This window comes from Oxyura jamaicensis, chromosome 2 (assembly GCF_011077185.1).
Source record: "Oxyura jamaicensis isolate SHBP4307 breed ruddy duck chromosome 2, BPBGC_Ojam_1.0, whole genome shotgun sequence".
Taxonomy (NCBI): Eukaryota; Metazoa; Chordata; class Aves; order Anseriformes; family Anatidae; genus Oxyura; species Oxyura jamaicensis.
In genome coordinates, this window is record NC_048894.1 from 8,516,342 (window position 1) to 8,542,767 (window position 26,426).

The following is a 26,426-nucleotide window of genomic DNA, read 5'->3' on the forward strand; positions in this document are numbered from 1 at the left end:
CAGCTAAAGCGGTTTAATTTTCTCTTTAAACAGCCTCTAACATGACACATTAGTAGCATGGACGCTGCCAAAGCTGGATCTGTGACATCTCTCTGTTTCTCCTTAGCTGCTGCCTCTGCTCCTTCACCACTTCCACATGTGTCTGAAACCCCTTTCATCCAGCTGACCCCAGCACAGGACCACTTCCCACATGCTTCCCATGTACTTCCCCTGCATGTCCCATGTACCATGCTCTCCCTGATCCCATACCCTGCATTACCCGTGCTGGGGAAGGAGATATCCCCAGGCCAGAGCCACCGCCACCTTCTCACGTCTGTTAAGCCACCCCAGCACAGTGGCACAAAGTCTTTTGGGGAGAGGACCATGAACTAGCAAACTAAAAAGCTTACCAACGAAATGCACCCCTGGCTGGGCTGCCCTGTGAGTTCTCTGCACAAAGTGTGCTGGCTCCAGAAGGCACAGAAAAGCCTCACCCAGAGCAGAAGGGAGGCAGGTCGGCGCAGGGGCTTGGAGCAGCCCTTGGAAAGCAGGCTGTTTTCTGACCCCGCAATGCTCAGCATGGTACAGGGCTCTGACATCTTGGTCCCAGCCTGAGGTTCTTCTCAGTGAGCTTGGGACAATTTAACTCACAAAGCTGGGATGCTCGGGACATGGAAAGGGAGAGCAAAAGCTGTGGGAGTGTGCCCCAGTGAGCTGCGGCACAGCTCAGCACCCGTGAGAAAGCCAGGTACAGCCTCTCTGGGCTGAAGTAAAACATCGGCTACGGTTTCACATTTACGAAGGTATTCCAGGAATGTCTAACTTTCGGTATTTTTTGCTTTTTCTTTCTCAAAAAATCTAGAGTAACTTTTCAAGCTCCCTTGCAATACATCTACCCATCTCCCTGCCGAGGGCATAAAATTAATAGCGTTACATAGGAGCAACCAAAACCAAGCTTCCCCATCCCAAAAAGTTGACTCTGAGCAACTTAGTGTCGGTGCAAAGAGACCCAGATGATAAATAAACATGGCAAACTCCTTCTACCCAGACTTATCAGCTATCGCTTAGCAGAGACAAGGAGGATTAGCACCCCAGCTGCCAGGAAAGGCAGTCCGCCCGCTGCACTCACCGGTACCAAAGGTCAGCTCCTTCCAGCAGCCCCCCGGGACCACGCACATCTCCCGGGCAGTTAGAGCACATTCTGTGGAGAGCTAAGAGCTGATGGCAGAGAAACATTGCGAAATGTTTGTGCACTTGGGAATCATCAGTAAAAAAGTGCTTTCTAGTTATATCTGAAGGGGGTGGTTGCTGTTAAGGCATCCCTTGTGCGGAAAGGGCAAAATGCAAGGCTGCTCCTCTGTTCGGTGCAGGAAGCTTTCAGCACAACCAGATTTTATTTGAGATGAAAGTCGAGGGCAGTTGATTTCTACAGTTAAGCCTAATTGTCAAGAATGAAGCCTTCCTAATTTCTAGTTTGGTTTCCAGATCATCTCTAGGGGCTGCTGTGCCAAATATTCCAAGCACACAGTTCAATGAGCCATCTAGTTTAAGGATACGTTTGATGATGCCTTAGCTACATCTGTGTCACTGATCCAGGTTCCTGTAAGTGTTCATGGGTGTTTTCTACAGTAAAAGTGCATGCAAATCTACAAATACCAAAGTCATCTGTTTTCAAAGCAAATGTAAATTAATGGGGATGACTGAATACATAAAAATGCAGCATAAAGCCAAGCATATCTGCATACCATGAGCTAAATACCATAAGCACAAACCTGTGTTGAACCCCAGGCACCCTACCCTCAAATATCCATCCGACACTGAATCCCAGCCAGCAGCAGCAGCCCCCGTGTGATGCTGAAGAGATGATTGCAAGAGCATTTACCCCAACACCACTGCTGAAGAAAGGCTCCCAAGCTGAAGGGAGTCACAAATAATTAAATGTTTTAAAACACAATGGGTATGACATGCTTTCAAAATAGCATCTCCAGAATTGCTTCCGCTAGGACGAGGAGCTCTTGGGAGGGAAAACCCTTTCACTCACTTCACTTGATTACCTGTATGAAAGGGCTTCATTTATCTGATGTGGTTCCTTCCCAACTCACCTATTTTTATGAATGCCATCATGGTAGGACTGGCAGATACTCACCCAACCCCAGACACATTTAAGAGTACATGGATGCTGACTAAAAAACATAAAATATATTAAAAAAAAAAAGGCAAAAAATTGCAATTCCCAGGTTTGAAGTTGATTGCTAAAATGCTCAATTCATTAATCAGAAGATATGTGATAATAGCTCAAGACTTCAACTCAAGATATTTCAGAGGTCTCTGCAAATTTTTACTTGGAAATCATCTTTCCTGTCCCAATTCTTCTGAGACCTATTGAGCAACATCCTTCCTCCATCCCATTTGATGGGCAGTTGGTTCCTGAAGGATTTTGGCACCTCCAGGCTGGGAGTCAGACCCACTCCTGCCACTCTTCAGTGAGCATTTGAGAGGGAGAGGCTGCCCAGCTACACGTGTGCAACTATAAATCTGTGTAAAACAATCAGGTACTAAAAAACAGACAATAAAACAGTGCTGAACACATGAACAAAGCCGATCCCAACTTTTTACATCTTCAGGCAGCTGCTATCAACTTTCCGTGATCAACGATGAGAACGACTTCAGCTCTGACCCTGACACCCTAGGGCTAATTTAGGATGTGTCCCATTGACATCAATACTTATCTCAGTTTTATCTGATCGGAGCCAGGTCATGGGATACTTCTGTATTTATTACCTTAATATGCTTTTAATTCTTCAGTAGTGTGTATTTATCCCCAAGCTTCCTGGGGTTTTTATGTTCTTTTCAAGGATGATTGCAAGTCATTAGGAAAATACCCTTAAGTTCTATAAATACATTCCTGGCTCTGATCTTGTATTTATATAAATGTTTTGTCTGTTTTTTTTTTTCTCATTAAATATATATATATATATATTATTTAAAAATACTTGTGTAAGGGAGCCAGAGTAAGAAATACAAAGGTTTGGGGTAGGTACTGCTGCAATGTTCATAGCTTCATGGACTTTCCCCATGGATTTTATGCATTGTAAACATTTTTACAAGCTTGAGGTGAATAAAACTAAAGCACATGTAGTTTCTAGAGCAGTTAGAGCCAACCTCAAGTTTATCATTGCCAACACTGTATTTCAGATGGAAGCTTTTAAAAACAGGCTGCTAGAGGCCACATGTACAGGCTGGTGTCACCTTGCCCATGCCCAGGGGGACACACACGGCTCAGAGTGACCGAGCCTGGCTTGTCCGTTGCCCACCACCACCACCACGGCTGGGTGTCCCTTCCCTTCCCCCAGTGTCCTCTCTTGGAAAGCAAAAACCTGGAGCCACCGAGCAACTAAACAAAAAAAAATTGGGTAGGGACAGAGACAAGAACAAAAGAAGAATAATTAATCGTTGAAAATCCTATGTGAAAATGACTTCATTCTCAAGTGGGTATAAAACTAATATACGTGTGGGACGTTTGAAGAGCACCAAAGGCTCATGAGATGCTGCGGTGAAATTTAGACCACAGCTAATTTTATCTTCTCTGATGGAATGGTTTTTCCTTTTATCCTTCGCTTTCCAAATTTCCAGGGCAAACTCTGATTTCACCTACTTCAGAAACATCCGTTCCATCTATCACCTGACCAAATTATTTGGAATAGTAATATTCTGCAAGAGAGATGGTGCAAGGTGATTTTTCCTACTTGGTTCCACTGCACAGTATTTGCACTCTCTCTCCTCTAGGTTCTGGCTCTGTTGCTAACCAAGCAAGTCACACGGATGGTTTTGTCTCTGGTTGCCCACCACAATATTCACAAACAGCCGTCTCAACCCCTGCTTCTATACACGTGCAGGGGGCTGAGCTGGGCTCAGACAGAGATTTTTAGTCCCATTTGGACTGTTCGAAGGGATGTGGAAGCAGGCTACGAGGATGCTCTTTACCTACATTTGGCACACCCGCAGCATAACTAAGGTGCTAGTCCATGATTTCAGCTTCTCCTCCATGCAAGAAAGCACACACCAGTAAAATGGGTGGCTCCTGGGGCGGGGGATTAGACCTGTTCCCACCCTGGGGGATATTGGAAGTGACAAGAATATCTAAGATGAGCTTTAGAAGTGCAGCTTATCCTCCTTATATTGCCAATCTGCCTTTCACTGAGAGCTGCCTGGGAATGGATTTCCCACTGGATTAATTAATTCTAATTATGACCTTCCATCATCTACCCATAAATTGGCTTGGTGTGGATGTAGGTGAGATTTCAAATAGAGGCTGCACATTAAATATATATGTGTGTGTGTATATCCGTGTGTGTACATACACAAACAATTCTCCGTCTGGGACTGCACTGCGAGGCACAACTCCAAAGGATACCCCTGCCTCCATCGAGCGACCGAAGTCAAGCAGGCTGACATGTAGGTAGAAGTGGAGTTTCACAAGTGACTTGTACCTTCAATATCAGATGTTGGGTTTGGGCCAGATTCCTTTCTTCTTGGTCTGCTTTCCAGCAGACTAGGTTCAGCTTTCCTCCAACTACAGCCAACATCATTTTTGTCCCTGGGTTAGTTTTTTTCCTCTCTTGTCTATGCTGCCTTGCTTCCAACATGCTCCAGCAACTCAACAGTGTCTCTTGGGGCCACAGCAGTGGCTTTGAGGCTGTCCTTAGAGCTGTTGCAGAAGACCACCAAAAGCACAGACACTCTCCACTTCCATTACACTGCGAAGCATTAAACATATGGATATAGATCAGACATTGGCATATAGGTTAATATTAGGGACGCTGTTTAAAATTATGCACTGGATGGGGTCTGAGGGGCACCAAGCCGAAGAAATGACTACAAACCTTCCATCTGCAACTCACCCCATTGCATGTGGGACGTGCGACCTATCCTCACCTCTTGACCCGCACTTCCCAGATTGGACCAGGAGGATGGGGCTGCCCCAGTCTCACTGTTGCTTGCCCACAGCAGCATCGAGCAGGCTACATTCTCCCTACCAAAAGGCATCAGGGTCATAGTCTCAGCAGTGAGTAGGGGATAAGCACATCTGGATCCCTTGGGTGACATGCATGGCATTATCCAATATTATCCAATATTTTGTGGTTTGACCCAATATTTTGTTCTTTCCAGGCAAAGTTTTGCAGAAACCTTATTTTCATACAAAATTTTGCAACATTTTGATCAGGACAGTTAGAAGAAAAAAAAAAATGCAAAAAGGGAAAAGAGACATATTCAATCCTACAAAAAGGAGAGGAATAAAGCAATAATTCTTTTCCTGACACTCTTCTATAAAGCTTCTAGTACAATGGTCCTGGTAAGCACCAGCTACTGTTAGTAATATATATCTGCAGTGCTATGTGGAGCCACATGTATTACAGCCTGGATTAATGTAGCCAAAGCCCATCTGATCCTGGTTGCCAATAAATCGTACAGGCCCAGGTCACTGGAATCTCAGGGACTGGGAACCTTCCGTTAACTCTTTACCTTATGGCATAACCAGGGATTCACAGAAACTCTGAGACTTGTGACATAAAAAGCCTCATAACTGCTCTGAAAACTATCACCATACATATCTACTCCAAAAATACTCAAAATGGCTCAGTTTTGAGAGTATCAAATCTGAATTCCAGGAAACTCCCTTACATGTACAAGAAAGAAACAGCTACTCCATTTTAAGCCCATTTTTGAATGAAAAATCACACTTTGCAGGATCACTTTGATGATACTTGTAAGAGCATTATCTCCTTTAAAATTTTTTCAAGGTCAGAAAAATGGGCAAGTAATTTTCAGAAAGCCTAATTATCCAAATTACATACATATATGGCAGAACAGCTCCTCTTTAAACAAAGCTGAAGTTTTCAATGCCTTGACTCCACAAACCCTCTTGCAATCCACCTAACCCCAACACATTATTCAAGGGGAAAAAAATGAAAGTATTCAAGGAGAAAAAAAAAAAAAAAAAAAAAAAAAAAAGATAAATGAACTGTGCTTAGGAGATGGCTCCTGCCAAGTCTCAAACCCCCGGCCTCTGCCCACCTCTTAGCACAGGTTGGAACTTTTTTGGGGCCATCCTGTTTGGGAGGCATTTCCCCAGAGCAGCTCCTGCCCTGCAGCCCCAGGGGGCAAGGGCAGCTCACAGCCCAGCCCCAGCCTTGGTGTGCTGGCTTTTCTTTGGGTGTCCTGACCCAAGCACAGGCTGATCCTCGACATACTGAGAGATAGCAGTCACCATCGGGTAAATAGAGTGGGTTTTGTTGTTGGCAGCAGGCGGGTATCCTAGGAGAAGCCCGATAGCTCTGCTCAGTTATCTTTATAAACTGCGAAAGGATGGAAATGTACACTTAAGACTTTAAGCTCCCATGTATGAAATGTTTAACTACTGTTTTATTCCGCCTCTGAACTCGCTGCTCCATGAAGCACTGGAAGCAAAATTCTTTCCTGCTTTACTCCTTCCCTTTCCCTCTTTGCTCTCAGTGACCACTTCTGGCAGGTGCACGTATATCAAGCCTCATATCAACCAGAAGGGACTAGGGAGAGCTGCAGCAAGAGTGTATGTGATGTGATCTCTCAAGGCAGAAAAGAAGGCAGGCATCACCGCAGAAGTAGAGATGGGGGAGAAAGGCTGTGATGAGCATACAAGAGCATCAGATGAGGATAATTTAATAAATTGGGAATTCTCTCTTGGGAACTGTGTAGGCGGTCCCTGCCTTCCCCAGCTCTCACCTTCCCACTTCGCAGAGAAGGAGGTGGTTCAGGATCTGGGATCAGCTGAGACTTGGCCAGCTGAGAATTGGTGTTGAGGGAATTAGTGTCCCCTATTTCTTGGAAAAGGGAAAAGCTGATGGGAGCTCTGCGTGTAGGAGCTGAGAGTCCCAAAGGGGACAGCAGTGTCTACCTGATCTTGGGGGCCAGGAAATGATGGAGCAGAGGTAATAACCTGCCCTGCGGTCCCTACACCACTGGGAGAAGGAAAAGCTCCACACAGGAATAGAAGTTTCTTTCAAAGGTCATAACATTAATATTTCCCCAAAAACTTGTGGAGACATCAGCTGAAACAGAGCCACTGCTTCCAGCAGGCTCTTGCTGTACCAGGGCTTGTCACTTGGGCGCTGAAGTCCAGGTCAGTCTCCTCTCACCTAGGATGGGTGGAGGAAGGAGAAGTGGCTGCATGTGGACATCCTGACCAGGGGCATATTGGCAGCCATGGAAAATGATATCAAACAAAGGCTAGCAAGTGCTTAGAGCTTTACAGATTTCAGGTTTGGGGCTCCCAAACCCCTAGAGTTCTGTGGCTCTTCCAGGCTGAGGAAGACCTGAGATGGGTCAGCTGGTGAGTTTGTCAGACTTAACTCTAGATTAGACGAACATTTAAGTCAGAGCAGTTATTTGAAGAGTATCTCATTGTGAAGCCCTCACAGAATATCAAAGGCTCTAAGTTTCAATGCCCTGAGGTTAGACAAAAAAGCTCAAAGAAACACAAAGCAGAAAACCTGAGCATCCCTGACAGAGGGCTTGGGGGAGAGGTAACAAAGAAAAGCAATCAGTATATGGACTATGTGATAAAGCATCCCAATACTCCTCGAGAAACGTGCCCATACAAGAAGCTGAATAGTATCTGTCTATCACAGAAGGCAAAGGTTCAGTGTTAGGGGGAAAAGTAACTGCAAGTGTTATGCATTAATGAAAAACTGGAGACAGGGCTGTGCTCACAGACCGATTGTGGCACTGCTGAGATGCGTTCAGGGAAATGGCGAGGGCAAAGTTTTTCTCCTTGTGCTGCCACAGCCCAGTTAAGGCCTGTTTGTGGATGGCTGAAAGCAACATCACTGATCGGCAAGTAAATGAGAGGGCTTTAATGCCTGCCAAGCCTCCTGGATCATTGGACTTTAAAGGCTCGAAAGTGCCTGGGACCGCTGACAGATGAAAGCAGAATTGGTTCATTTGTTGAATGCAAACTGAAATGTCTCAAAAACATAAGTCCCACTGTAGGGTTAAAAAAGCCCAGCTCAGAAGTCAGCCTGCAGATTTCTGCCACGGAAGACACCTTTCTGCCATGAAAGCACAAGCTCCAGTGCTGCAGAGCCAGGTTTCACACGCTGAGGCTGTAAGAGCATTTTAAGGCTCCAGTGAGCAAACATCACCACACCTGATGGCACAGGAGGTGATGTCTGTCTAGTTCCTTAAGCATCAAAGTCTGATCCAACCCTTCAGGGGAACTCAGGCTAGGAAATACAGAAAGCTGGGGATGGAGAGTTAGCCAGGAGAAACGGGCAGTGCTCGTGCCAGAGAAGGCAGGACAGAGCTCACAGCAAGGCTGCATGAAGCAGCAAATTCCTCTCCATGAGCACTGAGATCCAGGCAATTCACACCATCTTCTGTTTGAAGTCAGTAGATTAATCTTGAACATCTCGACAGTAAGCACTAGAGATAAGGAAGCCACATACACAGAGGAACTGATAAAGAGATCCAAACCTGCTATGTTACAGGGCTCATCACACTGCCAGGACTACTCTGAATTAAGACTCTATTTTTATTAAAGCAACAGGTTTCTCCCTATATGCTTTGATCCTGCTTGCAGGGTAACAGTGTCTGGTCCATGCAGAACTGGGGCTGTAAAGCCTTTGCTGGGAGGTGGGGTAATGGCTTCGAGCTGATCTGTAGGCAGCCGTCTGGATGGGGAGCTGTGCATTGCACAGGAACTACAAACTACAGACTGGAGCAAAGAATGGAGAATTGCAAAGCACACCTGCGTGGTGCCTACAGGTCATGGAAGAAATTTCGTGCTGTCTAGTTTGACTTGCCGTTGTAACAAAAAAATTTCCAGCCTGCAACAGAAAGCGGGAAGCCTACTAGGGTTTTAGTAGTCACCTCCAGTTTCACCTCCCATAAGGTATCTCTCTCTATGAACAAAGCCCAATTTTCTTTGAAATAAAAGCAGTAATTCCACTGAACCCAGCAAGGGCCGAATCAGGCCCCTGTCATCTTGACAACTGCCATTTCACCCATGGGAATGCTGCTAATGTCTCCACTGGATAGAAGAATATAAACGTTCACTATCTCCTGGTTCCTTGCCCTGACCAAATGGATCCATCTAGATTAAAAACAAAATCTTCCCCTTCTTGAAGAGGGAAAGCTGTACAGAAGTGAAATATCTCTGCTGGCTTCAGACTTTTCACTAAAGAATCTCATGTGTTGGGGCACAGCATGAAATGCAAATACAACTTCTGAGTAAGGGGAAGGAGGGTTTGACAGCAGAGCCCTTCTGGAAACTCTTCCAGCAGAGGATTAGGAGCTGTGGATGGTATTTCCATAAGCCCTTGTTTTTGGCCTGACTCTGACTCCCAGAGAGGCTGATGGTAAATCCGCCATTGTATCCAAGAGGAACAGACTTGAGACAGCACTGAGCAAACGGAAGATCCCAGCCTTTGACTCAGTAGTGTAAATATTTTGCCTCTATAAGCAGAGATTAGTAAATTCAGGGACGTTATTCAAAACGCAATTTGGTGGCTGCTTCGCTGAGCAGTATCCATACACACTGAGCATACTTATCTCCCGCAGCCTGAAAACTGCTTCGTGTCATTAAGGAACAGGGACATAAACCACAAAGGCAACAGCGGTCGGTGTCGTGGGGGGTAATCTCAGCACAAAGGAGACAAACGGTCACAGATGTTCCCTTTGCACCCATGGTGAGCCCCCCCCAGAAGGGTGCGTGGCCACAGGGGTGGGTGCTAGGACATGGGGACGCTGCTCCTGGTTGGCACAGAGGCCTGATTCTGCTTGACGGCTTCTAGCTCTGGTCCCACGTGTTTCCCATGTGCTATTGCTAACGAGGATGGAAGACAGCTGTGGGTAAGAAAGTAAATCCATGTGCATGCTCAAAGTCAGAAATATTGTTGTGGATAGAGGAAGTTTAATCCACTCCGTAGAAAAGACCCTGATTGAAAAGGTACCCAATAAAGATGTTCAGATCTGCTTAAATGAGTCAGACAGTGGATTTTCTGCAGTTTTCTATTCATCATATGTAACAAGGAACAATGTTCAGGAGATGGATGCAACTTGTCTTACTTTGTAGCTGCAGCAGAAGCCAGGGTGGTATCCACAGAAAGATATCCACAGAAACTCTTCCCTTGTACCCCCAAAATGCTCTGTGCCCTCAGTGCTCAAGGACAAAATGACATTCAAGACTGGCATTTTTGATGACTAGGAAAATGTGTTTGTGCTTTCCTGAAACATTTTGTTTGAGTAACGCAACTTACAGACTCTTACACCCTTCACGAGAGTGCTCTGCCTGAGCTAGGAGCCTGCCTTATTAATAAGCCCGCCTTATTACTGAGGGTTGGAATTTGGTCATTCGTTGAAGGATCTTAAGATATTTCTTGATTTTAAAGCATTTGTATACTTTTATATTTAGAGAGTCATGAGGACTCTTGATCTGTTTTATAAGTACAATAACAGGACTCATCAAAGAAGTCTACTCAGAGAAAGTCCCTGATTTTAAATACCTGTCTGAAGTCTCTACTGATATCCGAGGGACAGAAAAAGTAGAGGTCAACCCACCTCTACTAATGTAAGATGCTCCAAAGTCACAGTTTGCAACTTTGTAGGGATAGAATAAAGGCTTTTTACATAACAACATTTTTAATTTTTGAAGCAATCCAGTAACATTGTAGCACAGAGAATTGGCACTTTTGCTCATATATTTTGCTCTCCATACAAGACCTGACTCTATGGTTACATTTAACCTACCCAGAATATTAGCTCAACAATAAGCTTTCATGTCATGCTCTAGAATAAATCCTGAGAATTGACTTTCCTGAGTGCCCAAGACAGTATGAAGAAGTAAATCCATTTCCATACTTTGATCTGATGAACTCTTGCCTCAGTGAGTTTTTGCAACAGAAATCTTTATTGAGAAAAACTATAAATCAAAAACAAACAAAACAAAACAAAAAAAACTACAAACAGGCAGCCAAAAATCCAGAGCAAAGACAGCCAGCCAGAAAGAAATCATCAGAAAATGTATATAACAGAAAGGGATGAACAGTACCAGAGGTTTTCATCTGCAAGGCATTTATCTGAGAAATGACCCAAGCCTGTGAGAGCTCATTTATTCTCATTCACCTTGGGTCTTGATGCATGGAGAGAAAGTCTGCCAGCAGCCCAATAAAGTGAATTATGTGAGGTGGGATAAGTGCTGCATGTAATTGATTTTAATGGAAGCATCAGTGACATCTGCCCTTGGCAGCAGTGCATACCGGGAGAGCACCTGAAAAAGGGAACTTCTCCTTCCCTAAAACTGAGAAGCTGGTGTACCTGCCTGGGGCTGAGCTGACCTCCTTCTTCTTAGTGTGGCTGTACACTGCCTGCCAGACATGCTGACACCAATGGCCCAAAAGAGTTTGTCACCCTTGGACGTGCCTCAGGATCTCCATGAAGTCTTGCTCCAGCTGCTGGAAGTTTCATTATTCTGGAGAGAAATTCATGGTTGGAACTAGGATTTGAAGTGATAACCACAGCTGGCACCAGGAATTTGTTTTTTCAATAAATGGTGTGCTCCACTGAGACTGCAGTGAGGGGAACAGAGGAGGAAACTTCTCCCGATCCCATCTGTTGGCAGAGGGCAAGATGAGGAAGGGACAGCAGGAATGGCCATAAAACCATCACATGAACATGGGATCAACACACACCTCAGGTTTCAAAGAAAGCTGGGTTTCTGTTTTGGTGAGGACACTTGTTTTCCTGTACAGGTCACCATAATCTCTGTTAACTTCCTTCTGAAGTGACACTTTGCATCCGATAGTGTTCATCTCAGACCCACTTCCTCGGCCCCATCTTCCTGTATTTACAGAGAATTCAGGTTCCTCCAGAAGCTGGTGTCTTGGCGCTTGCTCTAGCAGCCCTTTGAGTTGAAAACCCGGACTAAAAATCACAATAACTGCCTGATGACTCTCTCTCCCTTAAAACCTACTCGAATATTGCCATGGACCTAAAAAGAGAGGCGTTTGTCAGATCAGAGGGAGGGGGATCGGGGAAAGCTGCCCTCCAGATGCAGAGGGGAGGCGCCGCGGGAATGCGAACACAAGCCTCCCTAGGGAGCAGCGTGGGATGCGGAGCCCTGCTGCTGGTTCCCGATCCACACAGCTGGGAGCCGGACAGAAGAAGGATTGTGCTGCCTCGACCTGAAGCAGCTGAAGCAGGATTTCATTCACACCCTGGCATTTCCATGGATCGCTTGAGCACAGGAATGGCGAAGTTTTGTTGCTCCAGAGAATAACTTTCTGGACAACATCCAGTGGTGCTGGTCTGAATAAGCTTAAATGTAGCCATTTTCCCCCAAACTGGAAAATAATCCTGCTCCAGCCCCTGGGTGTGATGTAGGGCAGGGCTGAGGTGCCTGGGGCCAAGTCCTGCACCCTCACGCTTTGCATTTGACCTCGTTACCGCTTTGTCCCCTCGCAGCTCAAGGACTCTGTCCGTTTCCATATGGTTTGTATTCCTGCCAAGTACAGTAAGTTGATTTTTGTCTGATGTCTGATTAATCTGAGCTTTTGCTCTATGACTTTCTGCCTCCTAAGGAATTCCCCCGTGTACTGGCATCAATGCTTAGTCAGAGGCATTGGCAACCTCCTCTCTTCTTCATCGTGTTGCCACCCTGCACACCACAATGGTGACAAACACCATCCCTGGGATTTGTCTCCATCAGCCCACCTCAGGAGTGAGAAAGTGAAATTCACCACCGAAATGATTCAAGTGACTATTCATTTCCCTCGTTTCCAAGACATTGAGCTTGTTGTCCCTCCCTAACATGTATGGACCCTCCAGGGTTCAAGAAAGGACCTGGGGTTTCCCCCACGGTTTGGGCATGCAGGGAAGGGACAGGAGAGGACAAAGAAGCCGGCATGAGATCACTGGGATGGGATCAATGCCAGTTGCTCTCTACCCTTTGGGGAGAAACAAAGCTGAAACTTAGCAGTGTGGATTTGGTGCCATCTTGGACGAGTTTTCTCCCACCATAGTTGCAGCCAAGGGACTGTCTGCCTTGGGAGCTGAGTTGTCTGCTGTCTCTTCCACCCACAAAAATCAGGTCCAAGCAACCCATCCCACACTGCCATGGGACCAAACCAGAGGGCTAGCTTGGCCTGTTTCCCATAAGTAGAGCATCAAGCATAAAGATATTTCCTTTTCCCTCTGCCCAACAGCTCAATTTTCTTTGTGAGCCTTTCAGGGGAGCTGGTCATGGTGTATACTTTGGTGGGAAAAGACAAGGTGAACAGAACTTCACCTAAAAATATAAGTAATGCCATGCCTTGTATCTGATAAAAGCTTGAGCTCAGATGTTAGAAGTTGCAATCTTCCCTCAGAAACATATTTACAGATTGAAATCCTGACCCAATCTCCACCATGGAGGTTTGGATGATGGACATTGGACTGGTCTCTGGACTTGCAAGTAGCCCGTGGTTTGATTGATGGCTGCACTGTCGTGCAAAATTTTGGCAAATGCAGACAAACCAGGGGAGCTGGGCAGGGTGGGGGTCTGCTCCTGCCTCCAGCCTCCCCTGAGGCTTCTGTAGGCAGTGTCTCTTGGCACAGGAGGGTCATTGTGCCCTTAGTCCTGCTTCAGATAAATAACGGCTACAAGCCTGTTGCTCATTCTGAGAGAAAAGGTTCAGTTTTATTAAAACCAGCATTCAGCAACTCTGACATGAAAGTGCAAATCTGCCCAAATCCCACCTACTTCCCCTCTCTGCAAGGTGTGCGCATTGTGTTACCTTCAGCCTTCCAGTAAAACAACAGGAAAAGGCATCCCCGAGCAACATTCCTTCCTGAGATGGGTCTGAACCTGCTCCCTCCTGCAGCATTGCCCACCTCATCGCCGCTGTTACCGACAGAGTGAGTATGTACAGAGTGCCACTGAAATGTATACGGGGCTGACTTCAAAGAGCAGAGCCAGTGTGAGTGTGATCAGCTGTGGTGAGTGAGCCCCGAGCACTCCTGGCTGGCTTTCCTCTCTGGCTTGGGCTGGGTGCATGGATGAGCGTCTTATTCTCATTGTTTTCTGGATGAGGGTCTTATTCTCATTGCTTTCTGTTACAAAGGTCTCCTTTAGCTGATTCCTTGATTCCTTTATTTTTTTTTTTTTTTTTTTAACCTCCTCTGACATTTAGGGTTTGTCTATGCTGGGGATTTAATTCAAATTATTTGAGGATGTGAATTTAGAGAGGAATAATTATTCTTGATTAACTCCCCACGTGGATGCTCTTGTTCCAAAATAAAAGTGCTTTATTTCAAATGGGTGTAATTGGCTCCAAGAAAAAACGGAGGTTGTTCTCTCTAAGAAAAACAGAAATGGAGGAAAAAAAAGAAAACATTTTTTCCCCCCACTAATATTTGTGGAAAAATGCAAGGACTTCTGAACATTATGAAAGTTTTAAGTAAAAATTGCTGTATGTTATTATGTATAATTTGCACCTCCAATAAACTGCACGCTGTTAAAACTATTGTTCCATGAAAATAATTACTCAGCAGCCAACATAATTAGACAAGCAACACAAAATCAGAGGCAGAAATGTAGGACGAGGCTGGGAGGCTATTTGTGGGAATGCTGCTGTGCGCTGTGCTTTATCCTGTCCGCACGCTCGCATCCAGCCTGATTTGCTGCAACCAGAACTGATTACAGAGTGTAATGAGCCTCACAAAAGCTTAATCAAGACAAGTTTCTTAGTTTTAAGATGTGATTTCTGCTCAAAACCAAGAAGAAAGGCAAATCCCAGAATGATCAATACTCTGCTGGGGAAGATCAGGGTGCCAAAAACTTTCAGGTCAGATAGCCCCAGCCGTGGAGGTGCTGCTGCTGCTGCTGCTGCCTGTGGTACCTGAAAGGAGAGCCAGAGTCAAGAAAGGCTCCAGTTATCGTAGGCGCCAGTTATCGTAGGATCATTAGGGCTAGAAAAGACCTCCAAGATCATCTGGTCCAACTGTCCCCTTACCACCACTATCACCCACTAAACCATGTCCCTAAGCACCACGTCCAACCTTTCCTTGAACACCCCCAGCTGAACACCACCTAACTGCCTCTTTCTAAGTAACTAATAACTTATAAATAACTATAACTTATTTAGAAATAAATATCTTTCTAAATAACTAATAACTAATTTCTAAATTCTTATTTCTAATAAGAAATAACTTTCTAAATAACTTTCTAAATAACTGCTCTGTCTAGGTGGCAATCCAGTGCTGGATATAAATGTCCTCTTGGAGCTAAATAACAGCGTCTTTCTCCAGGGACAGGAAGTCACTTCCCACCCAGGTGCAATTTGCAATGAAGCACGGAGAAGCAGCCTCATGAGCAGCCACCTGTCCAGGCTGAGCAACTCTGATTTGGAGAACACATAGGAGCACACAGGGATCACGAAAACACTGCTGTCTATGGGACAGCTCATGCCCCTAAAAGCATTCATTGCTCTGCAGAAACAGCACCTAGAATTGAAATTCCTGCAATCGCACCAGGAGAACTGGGAATCTTAAAATTAAATCTTCCAGTGGAGGTTTTTGCTTTGCTTTCCTGGTACTGTTTTCAATATAAGGTTTTACTGCTCCCTTTGTGTTTCTTTGCCACAGTGGAAGAGAAATCAATAGATAAGAGACAATTATACCACTCTTTAAAAACCTACTCTACATTTTACATAGTTAGCAGCTCAGCTGAGAAAAGATATCTTATATCCACATCCATCCACTCTCTACATTCACTTCAAATACATTATGGAATCCTACTCACTCCTACTCACCCAGGCTGCCCAGGGAAGTGGTGGTGCTGCCATACTTGGAGGTATTTAGGAGACATGTAGATGTGGTGCTCAAGGAGAGTAGTGGTGGATTTGATAGTGTTAGGTTGTTGTTTTGACTTGATTATCTTAATGGTCTTTTCAAACCTAAATAATTCTATAATTCTATACCATGCCAAACCTTTCCCTTATTTTTGAAGAGCAATATTCTGATAAAAATGCTTTCCCCTAATTTTATAACCTGTAGGACCAAAATAGATTGAGGCCCAAAACCCTAGAAAGACTAATATTTTGAAAGCACTGCAGTAGGTTGAGCTTCCTAAACCTCACGACCATGGGACACACGGGTTGCATACAGTGAGGGCAGGTATGCTTTGCTGCACCTTTCCCTGTCCTGGTCACCTTCACCAGGTCCAGAGCAAATGTAAACAACTGCAGCCCTTTTCCAGCCTACACACCCTCAGATCTTGATGGGAAGGAAGGTGATGGGTGCCCAGACCTTGCTGTGGGATGGGAAAGGGGTATGGCAGAGACATACCTCTGAACTCAGGAGCATGGGAAAGGTCTCTGATGCCACACTTTAGATACAGCATTCGTAGCTTTGGGGACTTTCAGTAGAGCTTGGGCTCTTTGAGAACTGAGCTGTTCTGAAAATAGGACTTCCAGATGCTTTTGTAAATTGTAGTCAAGGTGAATTTATACTGAAGTCTAAATCCACAGTTAATTACAATGAAGTAGAAATTGTTCTGAAGAGATTAGGGATGAGCTTTTGAAGGAGGACTCTGAATTTTAAGTAACTTGTTCTCATTGAAAGTCACTGGATTTGGGCATCTAACTGCCTTACTCACTTTTGAAGATCCAAACCGGGGTATAAAACTCATTCTGTTAACAAGCCCGCCAAGATTTCTTTCCTGGGAAAGCATTCTTTTGATATCCCAAAATTAAGACAACAGAGGGCTACATTTCTTGTTTTATTCTCAAAGGCTAATATTAAAACAATATAGAAATCAACGTGAAAAATAAACTACAGCGATTTAGATATTTAGTTTTCAAATCAGTTGACAGGCATAGCAAGGAAATGTTTTTGCCTCTGAAGAAATAAATGTAATAAAATACTGTTTAAATAATGTTTAAGTGACGTGGTGAAAGATGGGTTCGCGAACCCTCTGTTATGTTACCAATTACCAGTGCAGGACATGGATTTTGTTTAAGAAATGTGTACTGCTAATATTGGGGTCAACATATGAATAAACAGGAACGGCAGTATGCACTGCAGACAGACTTTATTAGTGTACGCTTAGTTATCTGTACTGCTTTACTTCTTGCACCAATCCCAACTGCAGTCATCTCCCTTCTGTCCATAGGCGAGTGTGGACACCCATTTTTTCTCTTGCCTGTGTTCAGGACATCATTTGTGCACTGGAACAACTTTCTTGCCCAAGATGAGGGGAGACACACACACATATTAGCCCAGTACAGGAGTCTGACACCAGCCCAGTCTGTTGGAGGCAGCTGGACCCAAGGGTGCTGACCGGAGAGCACCCAGCAGCTCTCACTTGTTCTGCTACAGACTACCTGTGTGATTCCGGGCAAGTCACCGTGCCCTTCTTCCTCTTACCTGACCATAAACTGGTCTCTTGCTGTTGGCCATGTTGCTGACTGCAATGGTACCCTGAGCCTGAAGATCTCACTGACAGTAAAGTTAAATTTCTTGGAATTACACTTGAGAAGACTCAGACATCTTGGACAGCTTCCAGCTCATCTTCTCTCCAGCTACTTTGTAAGGCTGTGGGCTCTTTCCAGACATATCCTCGGACAGATTGGTCCTCAGTCCTTCTCAGTGATAGTTTGGGAATAGACGTGCAGAGCCAGGCCTGAGAAGTGTCATCTTGAGAAGGCTGCTGCCATTTACAGAGAAGCAGCTTTCATCTTTATTATGCATTAAATACCCTCTTAAGCCTGTTAATTTACAGACAGAGATGATGGAAAAGTCCATTATCTGAGTCAACAACAATCCACTGAAATATTTGCTGAATGACCTAGCTCACCAAACACTTCCAGAGGCTTTTCTATTTATATGTCTCTAGTATGATCTGTATTTTCCATGCTGCAAAGCACATAGAGTAGGACAAGCTCTGCTTCTGGAAGCTGGCAGCATGAGGGCTTGCTCCAGCAAAATGTTGACCACTCTCATGTCCCACCATGGGCAATGAAAGTTGAAGGTATCTGGCACCCATAAGAAGCCCATGACTGTCAGCGGACACTATTCAGACTTCAACCTCATTAGATAAAAGCCTCTCTTCAGGTAGTATATGGATTTTCACCCTCCCATTCTCCCCTTTACTTCCTCTGTCTCAATAATGTGTGTAGCTCTGATTTATTTTTTATCAAGATTAACAATGGAACAATACTGCTTCAAATATTAAAAAGGCAAAGAAATGTAGGTACTGAAAAGGAAGGAAAATACCTCAATTTCAAGCCTAAAGATTACTTTGGGTCCCAGAGGAAGCAGAAGCAATTTAGTGGCTGATACCCTTAGCAAGAAAAAAGGTTGTAAGATTAAGACCAACTGCTGTTTGGATAAGTGGTTGGTAATTGCACATATCAGCAATTATGTGCTGTCATATCATTTTTCTGCTACCTTACTCCTCTCTTGTGTCCCGTCAGGGTTTACTTGGAATGACCCTACATCCATGGCCCTCTTTGGATTCACCTTCTTAATGTCATGCGGCAGCGCCTCACTAGTTCAAAGAGAAAAGAAGTCATTATTGCACGAGATGCCTGGTGGAGGTGCTCCTCCTCACTGATGTAGCTGGAGGCTACTTCTGTAATAACACGGTTTTAGGAAGAGAGATAGAGGAAGGCCTCCCTGACCTGGGGAAGGCCTTCTTGTCCTCCAGCCTCACATGGGGAGAGGTGTGTGTGGGGGGATAGTTTTAGCAGGGAGAGGGCTGGCCCTGTGTGTGGTTCCTGTGGCTCAAGCTGGGTGCAAGGGGAAGGTCACCCACAGGACCCTGTGCTGAAAACGCAGCTCCACGTGGAGATGGGTACTTGTGTGATGCCTTTGGGGGTCCCAGCATCAGTAGGGCCCCAGGGCTTGCCTTGGTGGGGGCAGCACAGCTTCCTAGGCCCACTGAATGTTCTTCAGGCATAAAGCAGGAGCCAGCCGGAGGTGTTTCAGGGCTTTCAGAGGTGGTCCTTGAGCCAGCAGAGCTCCCTTCCACAGCCTGTCAGAGGCCTTGCATCACTCAGAAGGGCGAATGCCGTTACAAACACCTTTTGTCTCACAGAAGTAGCTGATTTCCCCACAAAGTGTCAAAAGATAACAAAGTCTGTTAGAGCTAACCTCATCTGCTTATTGCCTGAGGGAAGCCTCCAGCTTATCTGGCACTGGGTGCTCCCATGGAGCAGAAAATATTTAGCTCGCTAATCAGATTCGGGTAGGAGACGTAAGTGCTGTTGTCTGCAGCACGCTCGTGCCGTACCCAGAGACGCCTGGAGGTTGTTGGCTTGCAGGTGGCTTGGTACTGACCCACAGCAATGCTCCTGAGGTCTGAGGTCCCCCCATCTCTGTAAGGGCCTCTGTGGTGAGCAGCCCTGGGAAGGACCAGAAAAGCCCTGGGTCAGGATTCGGGAGCCGAACGCCCACGTCTAAGCAGTGATAGTGAGGTGCCACGTCATGGCACGTAGAAGAGCTAATGCCCTTTGAAAAGCGGCTAAAAGATTCATCAGCACAGATGAAGATATGAGGGCTTAGGATTAGACAGCCTGTAGCTCCTGCCAAGAAATTGCGTGGAAGGTAGAAATGAATTTAAAAGGTTGAGTGGGGGCCAGCAAGTCAATAACTGAATAATCCCACCCAGATAGGAAACCAAAGCATAAACAAGAGTCTCCACATACTGACGAGTTAGCACTGGTTGCACTCTGGAAAGGATCCTAAAATAACAGAGATTCCTGGAGACAGAATAAACACATCTCTCAGTTGTCATCCCGAGCAGGGGTAATTGCCTGGATGTCTGATTGACTCGCTGCTAGAACCAAATATGTAGCTCTCTGACATGCTGTCACCCCCGTCTCTGAACACTGGAGATTTTTCAGTAAAGCACATCAGGAATCAAAGCAAACGTCCACGAGGAGAGATGCACCTCGACCTTGAACTTTAATCACCGGCAAAGGGCTGAAAGTGAAGTTAAAAAAAAAAAAAAAAAAAAGTGAAGTGACTGCATTCCTGAGAGCATTTAATCCCCAAATTCCCCGGGGGCTGGTGCATGTTCGATGCAGCCCCCAGGAGAGGTGGGCATAAGGTTGCAGCCCCTGCCTGAAGGCTGGGCAGTGACTGGGGGCCCTTAACACCCTGACACTGAGATATTTGTAGGGATTTTCCATCAGTCCTGGAGGTGCAGGGGATGGCAGGGCTGCCAATGTCACATCTGTTTTAAAAAGTAAAAGAATGACTTGGCTAAACTCCAGGCTGGTTTGGGTAAGGGGAGAATGGCACAATGATTCACAGATCAATTAATAATGGACATAGAAAGTAATATGCTAAATTTAATGCAGTGTGAACTCATGGAGGCAACTTTTTTAACTTTAACAGGTAAGAGATCTCCATAAGATAATTTAATAAGTACTCTGTGATAGGTTAGGTACTGGACTGAAAGGAAAATTCACATGGCCTATCTTAAGTGAAAGGAAAATATTAAATAACAAGCCTTTAAAGGTAAATAATATATATATATATATAAAAGATGACTATGGTTCTTGAAAAGTGACAGTTTTCAGTTGTCTGTTTTTCATATTATACATCATTTGTGGTAAAAATATGATCACCATCAGCAGGTTTCATAGAAGGCACAGACACTGGAGGTGTGATTCGTAGGAAAAGGATGACCCACTGATGCAGGGTGACCTGTGTCACTGAAAAATTGGGGTGGCCATCGGTGTGATCAGGCACCAAGAAATTCCTGAGTAAAGGAGAAATGGAGGAGAAGCTCCACACAGGCTTCACTGAAACCAGCTGGGAGCAAGAGCTCAGAAAGGAATAATAATAATTTAAGAAAGCTGGGAAAAATCTGGAAAAGGCAGAGGGGAAAAGAGGGGTTCTGTCACCTCCCACCATGGGATGGGTGGAACTGCCCCCAGATGGTACTCAAGCTGCCTTTTGCCCTCTTTCCCCCTCTGTCCCTCTCTTTGGGAAAAAGCAGCCTCCTACCTCCACCCACCCAAGGACACCTAATACCAAGAGCTTCTGTTCTGTCTCTGCATTTGAGGACTCATCCCAGCATGACTCAATATCCAGGTCAGAGCCAGCTTGTGTGGCTGGTTTGTAAACCTGTCACCTCCCCTCCATCCTGCACAAAAAATAAGTGGTTTCTAACAGAAAACGCAGCTGAGCTATCACTTTGTGAGCACTACAAATACCTGTATACAAAGCAACTTGTCTAATTTACGTTCAAGATAGAAGTTTGAGATGTCAGAGAGTTTTATCTGAAAACACCAGGCATTCATGCACAAGAGGATAACTTTGAGCCTATCTGCCTATCTGTTCAACTCTAAGCTCAGGTTAGATAGAGAAATCAAGCGGAAGGTAAAGTGTGCAGAAGAATGCAAAATGATTTCTGCAGGCAGAAAAGAACAGGATGTCCCTACCAGTACTGCCAGACTGAGTTTGGGAGAGAAAAGTGGCAATTACACAGCCTGTGCCTCCTGCCCTCGCATGCAAAAGGAGCTTAGTGATGTGCCCAGCTGAGACAGGCAAAACCTGCCCCAAGAGACAGGGATGGCACAGGGCTCTCCTTCAGCCCTTTCTTGTTCTACCACCACCATCCTTCTCTTTTATTTCCCTGTAGGAAGAGTATTACAACAGCAGAGTGAAAAACAGACTGGGAGGTGTGTGGAATGGACGGGAGGAATCCAACACAAAGAGCAGAGCTGTGGTGCTGGTGGTGCCCCCGGGGTGGTCGGGGCTCATTCAAACCAGATCGGGATCTGGCCCAAGTTCTGCAGGCCTCTTGGTCCAATATTGTGCTGGTGATTATTGGAAATAAGTGCACAGTGAATTCCTTTTTTTTTTTTTTTTTTTTTTTTTTCAAAATTAAATATATATCATCTAGAATCTGTGCTTGTGGAGACTGCAAAGCCAGAAGGCTCTCTGCATTCACTTACTTATTAAAATGCAACAGATGATGAATGAGGAAGAAATTTCTGGAGACTGGAATGGCATTTTTTTAAATTTATGTTTACTAATTTTCCTTTTGCCCAATGAAGTCTATGCCCAGTAGCATGCTGATTGTTTCAGATACCTTTGTAAGTGGTGCTTTACACCACCCTGTACTAATACCCAGCACACTGACTTAAAGTGATTTAACGCAGCCAAACGGGTGAGATAATGCAACGTGAAGGGAGCCTGCAGGCAGCCCTGCCATTTCAGCCAGGCTGTGTCTGTCTGCCTGCTGGAGCAGAGCTTTGTCCGCAGGTCCAGGAGCTGCGCAGCACCTCGAGGTAGCCTGAAGAGATGGGTGCTGCCCCTGCCTGGCCAAATGGGACCTCTCTGTCTCAGCAGCGTGGGACGGGAGATGCCACCCCTCTCTTCCCAGTTGATGATGGGATGGGTGCTCTGTCTCCCCAGAATCCCTCTGTGCAGAAGTTGGATCCTGGGGCTGATATTTTAAACTTTCATTTTCCCTTCAAGTGCCATTTGGATTTATTTTTTCCTCTCTCCTACATCGTATCATATTAAGTGCATTCAACTGCAGGGAGTATCAGAAAATATTACCTAAGCTTGAGAATAGATTTGCTCTCAAGTGACATCTTCCAATACTACTGATTTATACCCTTTTCTTGCATTGATCTGCTGGGAGCCTTCATCAGCTATATCTGACATAAACACTGTATCATTCTGTATTGCCTTATACCCTAGAAATCCACTCAAATCCCTTTGCTCCTCAAATTAAAGCAAAATACATTACAGTGTCCTGATTTCCTTCTATTCTTGCATTTGCATTTTTGTATCATGCTCTAGATTACTCACTTATATTTTGGCTTAAGCATCTCCCTCTTCATTTATGAATATTGCCTTTAATCTTTTTTACACCTTGGAGCACACAAAATCCCTGCCCAAAGTACAAGTGGCGACATTTGGTTCCCGCAGCGGTTGAACTTCCAGGAAAGTTATTTACAGCAAAAGTCACGTTGCTCAGAAGCCTTCTTGCAGGGATGTCCCATGGACACCCAGGATGGTCTCACAGCTCCACACAGCGTGTGAGGTTCATCTGCAACACTGCACTTTTGTGAAGGGACTTCCCTGCTCAGACTGCAGCTCTGTGGCCAAAAGGTTTTAGCTATGTGGCTGTGCTGGGATGCCTGGGCTTCTCAGCAGCTTACCCACTCTTTTGTTCTTTTTTCATTTGCCTGCAAGCAGCCTTCTGATGGCAGAAATCGAGCAGTAGCTGCAGGTTGTACTTTAGCTGCAGGAGCTTGGGTGGATTCACTATGTTTTTCTTACTTACTTTGAGCATCTATTTCTTAGGAAATATAACTCTACAGAAGGAGACCTAATAATATAGCTAATAATTTGGTGGTTTGGGTAGGGTTGGACTATTTTTTTGTGTGTCTACATTCATTCTCAAATCATCCCCTGCTGGGACTCCATGTAGGTCCAATGTTTGCCCCAGACAGATATTAATATGAGTATGTTGGAAAGGTAATCAGCCAGCCAGAGCCCTGACTTCGGTAATACTACATGACATAAATGAAGAGACAGTTTTTGTTTGTTTGTTTGTTTTGTTTTTTTGAAATGGGAATTGCAAACTTTTCTGAGGTGGTATATGTCAGACATGGTGGTTCAGAATGGCTCCATTTGTTAGCCTGTCTATATAACCTGGCAGACTCTTTATTCTAGATTTTCCACATTATTACATACACACACACATGTGCACACACACACCGTTTGCCAAAGTAAAGCTGGTAGAGGACTTCTGTAATTTATGGACACATCATCCAGTGGGTGGGAGGGAACAGAGAAGAGGTACGCTTTATTCCAGTTAAGGCTGAGACTGCCACATTCAGAAGTGACCCTAAGGTTGTTTACTCTGAAGTTCAAACATCCACCACAAGACATCTGAGACCTGAGTCAAAGATCTGAGCACCACAGGCCCTAAAGGCAATCAGAGAACAGGGACACTAAAAATGCCCGCTCAGATGGGCTCAGGACAGTCTTCCAAGAAACATCTTGAAAGCTGGAGTACCAAAAAGCAGCAAGCAACCTGCACCACTGAGGAAGACCTACCTGTATCACTGATGTGCCTATGAGGAGAACATCTCTTGGAATCTCCCACAAAGTACCCCTTGCTGGCCAGATGACACAGAAGAGCAAAAGATGTTATAGCTGTTAAAAATTAACAAAATTTTATATCCAGACCAAGCAGAAGACTCCCATCCCTGCTAACATCCACTGGGAGAAGAGCACGGACAGACAGAAAGACAGAGGGATAACAAAAATATCTACATTGTGCCCATCAGAGCCAGCAAAATGCCATTGTATATTCATTACAGTATTTGTTCTAAAGTTCAGAAAATTCCCTCTAGTAATATAATGGGTGATAATTCATTGTATTTATGTTTTTAAGGCATGAAGACTAGCTTTAACTGCCTCAACTGTGCCTCTATTATTATTAATCTACTTATCTTCTATAAAGATCATCTAAACTACACTTCTATGGGGAATGTGATCTTTGGCCATGTAGGGCTTTGCAATTATCCAGTTCTGAATGAACTTGTTGTTAAAACATTTTTTAAGTCTAATGAAAACATTAGATCAATTCCTAGCAGTGATAGTTGTCATTAAATCAATAGCGTGGGTAAGTCCATTACACTGATATTTGACACGAAGTGCTGAAGGTCTGCTAACAATGAGACCATACTGAAGTGTGTCCTCTGCTAAGCATATTTCCTACAAGATAAAAATCTGTTAAGTCTACAGTAACTGAAACTTTTCTTCTTGAACTAAAATAAACAGATATCCGAAATGTTACTGTAACTCACCCGAGGACCACCATGATCACACAGGTTTGGGAGCCAGTTCTTTTATCACACCTCTATCACAGCTGTGCTCCCAAATCAGTTACAAAGGCTTTTTGATTGTTTATCTGTATGGCTCACAAAGCATTTCCTAACGAAATTCTGCTAAGCATGAAAGGCCCAACCCTACCCCCTCCAAAAGCACCCGCGCTGTCACTGGTTTCAGCGGGAGTGGGACCATTCCTTGAGTGCCTGGGAAAGGAAAGGTTTTCCAAAAGATGAGGTATCTTTGCATACCCCTGTAACAGCTTGCAGGGGAATGAAACAAAACCAGACCTATTTCCCCAAACAGAATAGTTTTTTTTTTTTTTTTTTTTTTTTTTTTGTATGTACCATTATATTAAAAATGGGAAAGATTACTGAAAGATATCTGGGTCTTTAAACATTTTTCCAGTGGCCTGCAAACACACTACGTACTCCTAACATGGGTGCCTCAGAAACAATATTGCTATCAACTCAATACTGCAAAGGTTTGACATCTGATGTACTTAATATATATTGGGACTGCTACCATGAAAGAAACACAACACTTGAAAAATTGGCTATTTGATGGGAATGCTGCAGTTCAGATAAGAGCCATTCAGCATGACTTTTCTTATAATTTATAAAGCCAATAATTTTTCGGTCGTGGTATGTGGCATTTGCTCACAGGCAAAGTTGCTGTGAGTACACAAATGTATACTCACAAATATACCAGGAAACAATGGTCCTTGACAACCTTCTGGCTTAAAAGGCCACTTCAAAATGAAAATTTAAACTATTTTATTTGAAAGATGCTAAATATTTACTGAGGGGTGGGCAGAGGAGTAGTGAAACTTCAAACAATTTTAGGAATTTTTTGTCCTCAGAAATGGCTTTTTTTTTAAAAAAAAAAAAAAAAAAATTGATAGGAAAAAAAAATCACCTGGGACATTCTGTGAGACTTTGGCTTCGGCAATTCCTGCAGCAGGAAATCCCAGCTAGTGCAGAACTGGGGGAAGCACCCAAGCCGAGGAGGGTCCTGCCCTGCTCTATGCTATGGCTCCCACTAATGGCAGCAAGGGAAAGCTCATTCCGTCCAAGCAGTAGGGAGAGCACAAAAAAAAAGCTTTACAAAAAATTATTCACCCCATTTGTAGTGTTTATTTTTTAAACATCTAAAAATAGAGTTGCCCACCAGATGGTCCTGAATCATTTCAGCGTTGAGAACGTAACAGCTAAACAGAAAACAATCTAGCGCCAGTCTCTTTGGGTGGGTTTATCTTGCCCTCAGACATGTGCAACGTAGACTTCTGGAGCCGAGCCACCTCACTGCAGCCTTGGGGAGATTCAGGGGTGATTCCTGTCACAGTCCCACCTATTTCGGCCACGGGATGAATTAGGCTCTGGATTTCACCGCCGGCTCCTGCATGGCCCATCGGTGGAGCTGGGGTGGCCACTTCCCATGCCTGGGGGAGGTTGCCCCAGTGGGACCACGCAGAAGGCAAAGCCCTTCTGCTCCTCCAGAGAGGAAGGTGGAGAATGAAAGCAGGCTGTTTGTAGGGATCCCCTTTAGGGAATGTGGATCAGGGA

The 26,426-nt window shown here is 44.7% G+C and overlaps 1 protein-coding gene across 1 annotated transcript in view; it reads right to left on the reverse strand.

Moving 5' to 3' along the window:
* The window catches only part of CNPY1 (canopy FGF signaling regulator 1), a 34,308-nt gene extending 14,940 nt beyond the window's left edge, over nt 1–19,368 (reverse strand). The window contains 2 exon segments of the mRNA XM_035319686.1: nt 18,442–18,541; nt 19,286–19,368. Coding sequence (XP_035175577.1) covers nt 18,442–18,541; nt 19,286–19,368 — 183 coding nt within the window.
* Between the last annotated feature and the right edge of the window lie 7,058 nt (nt 19,369–26,426).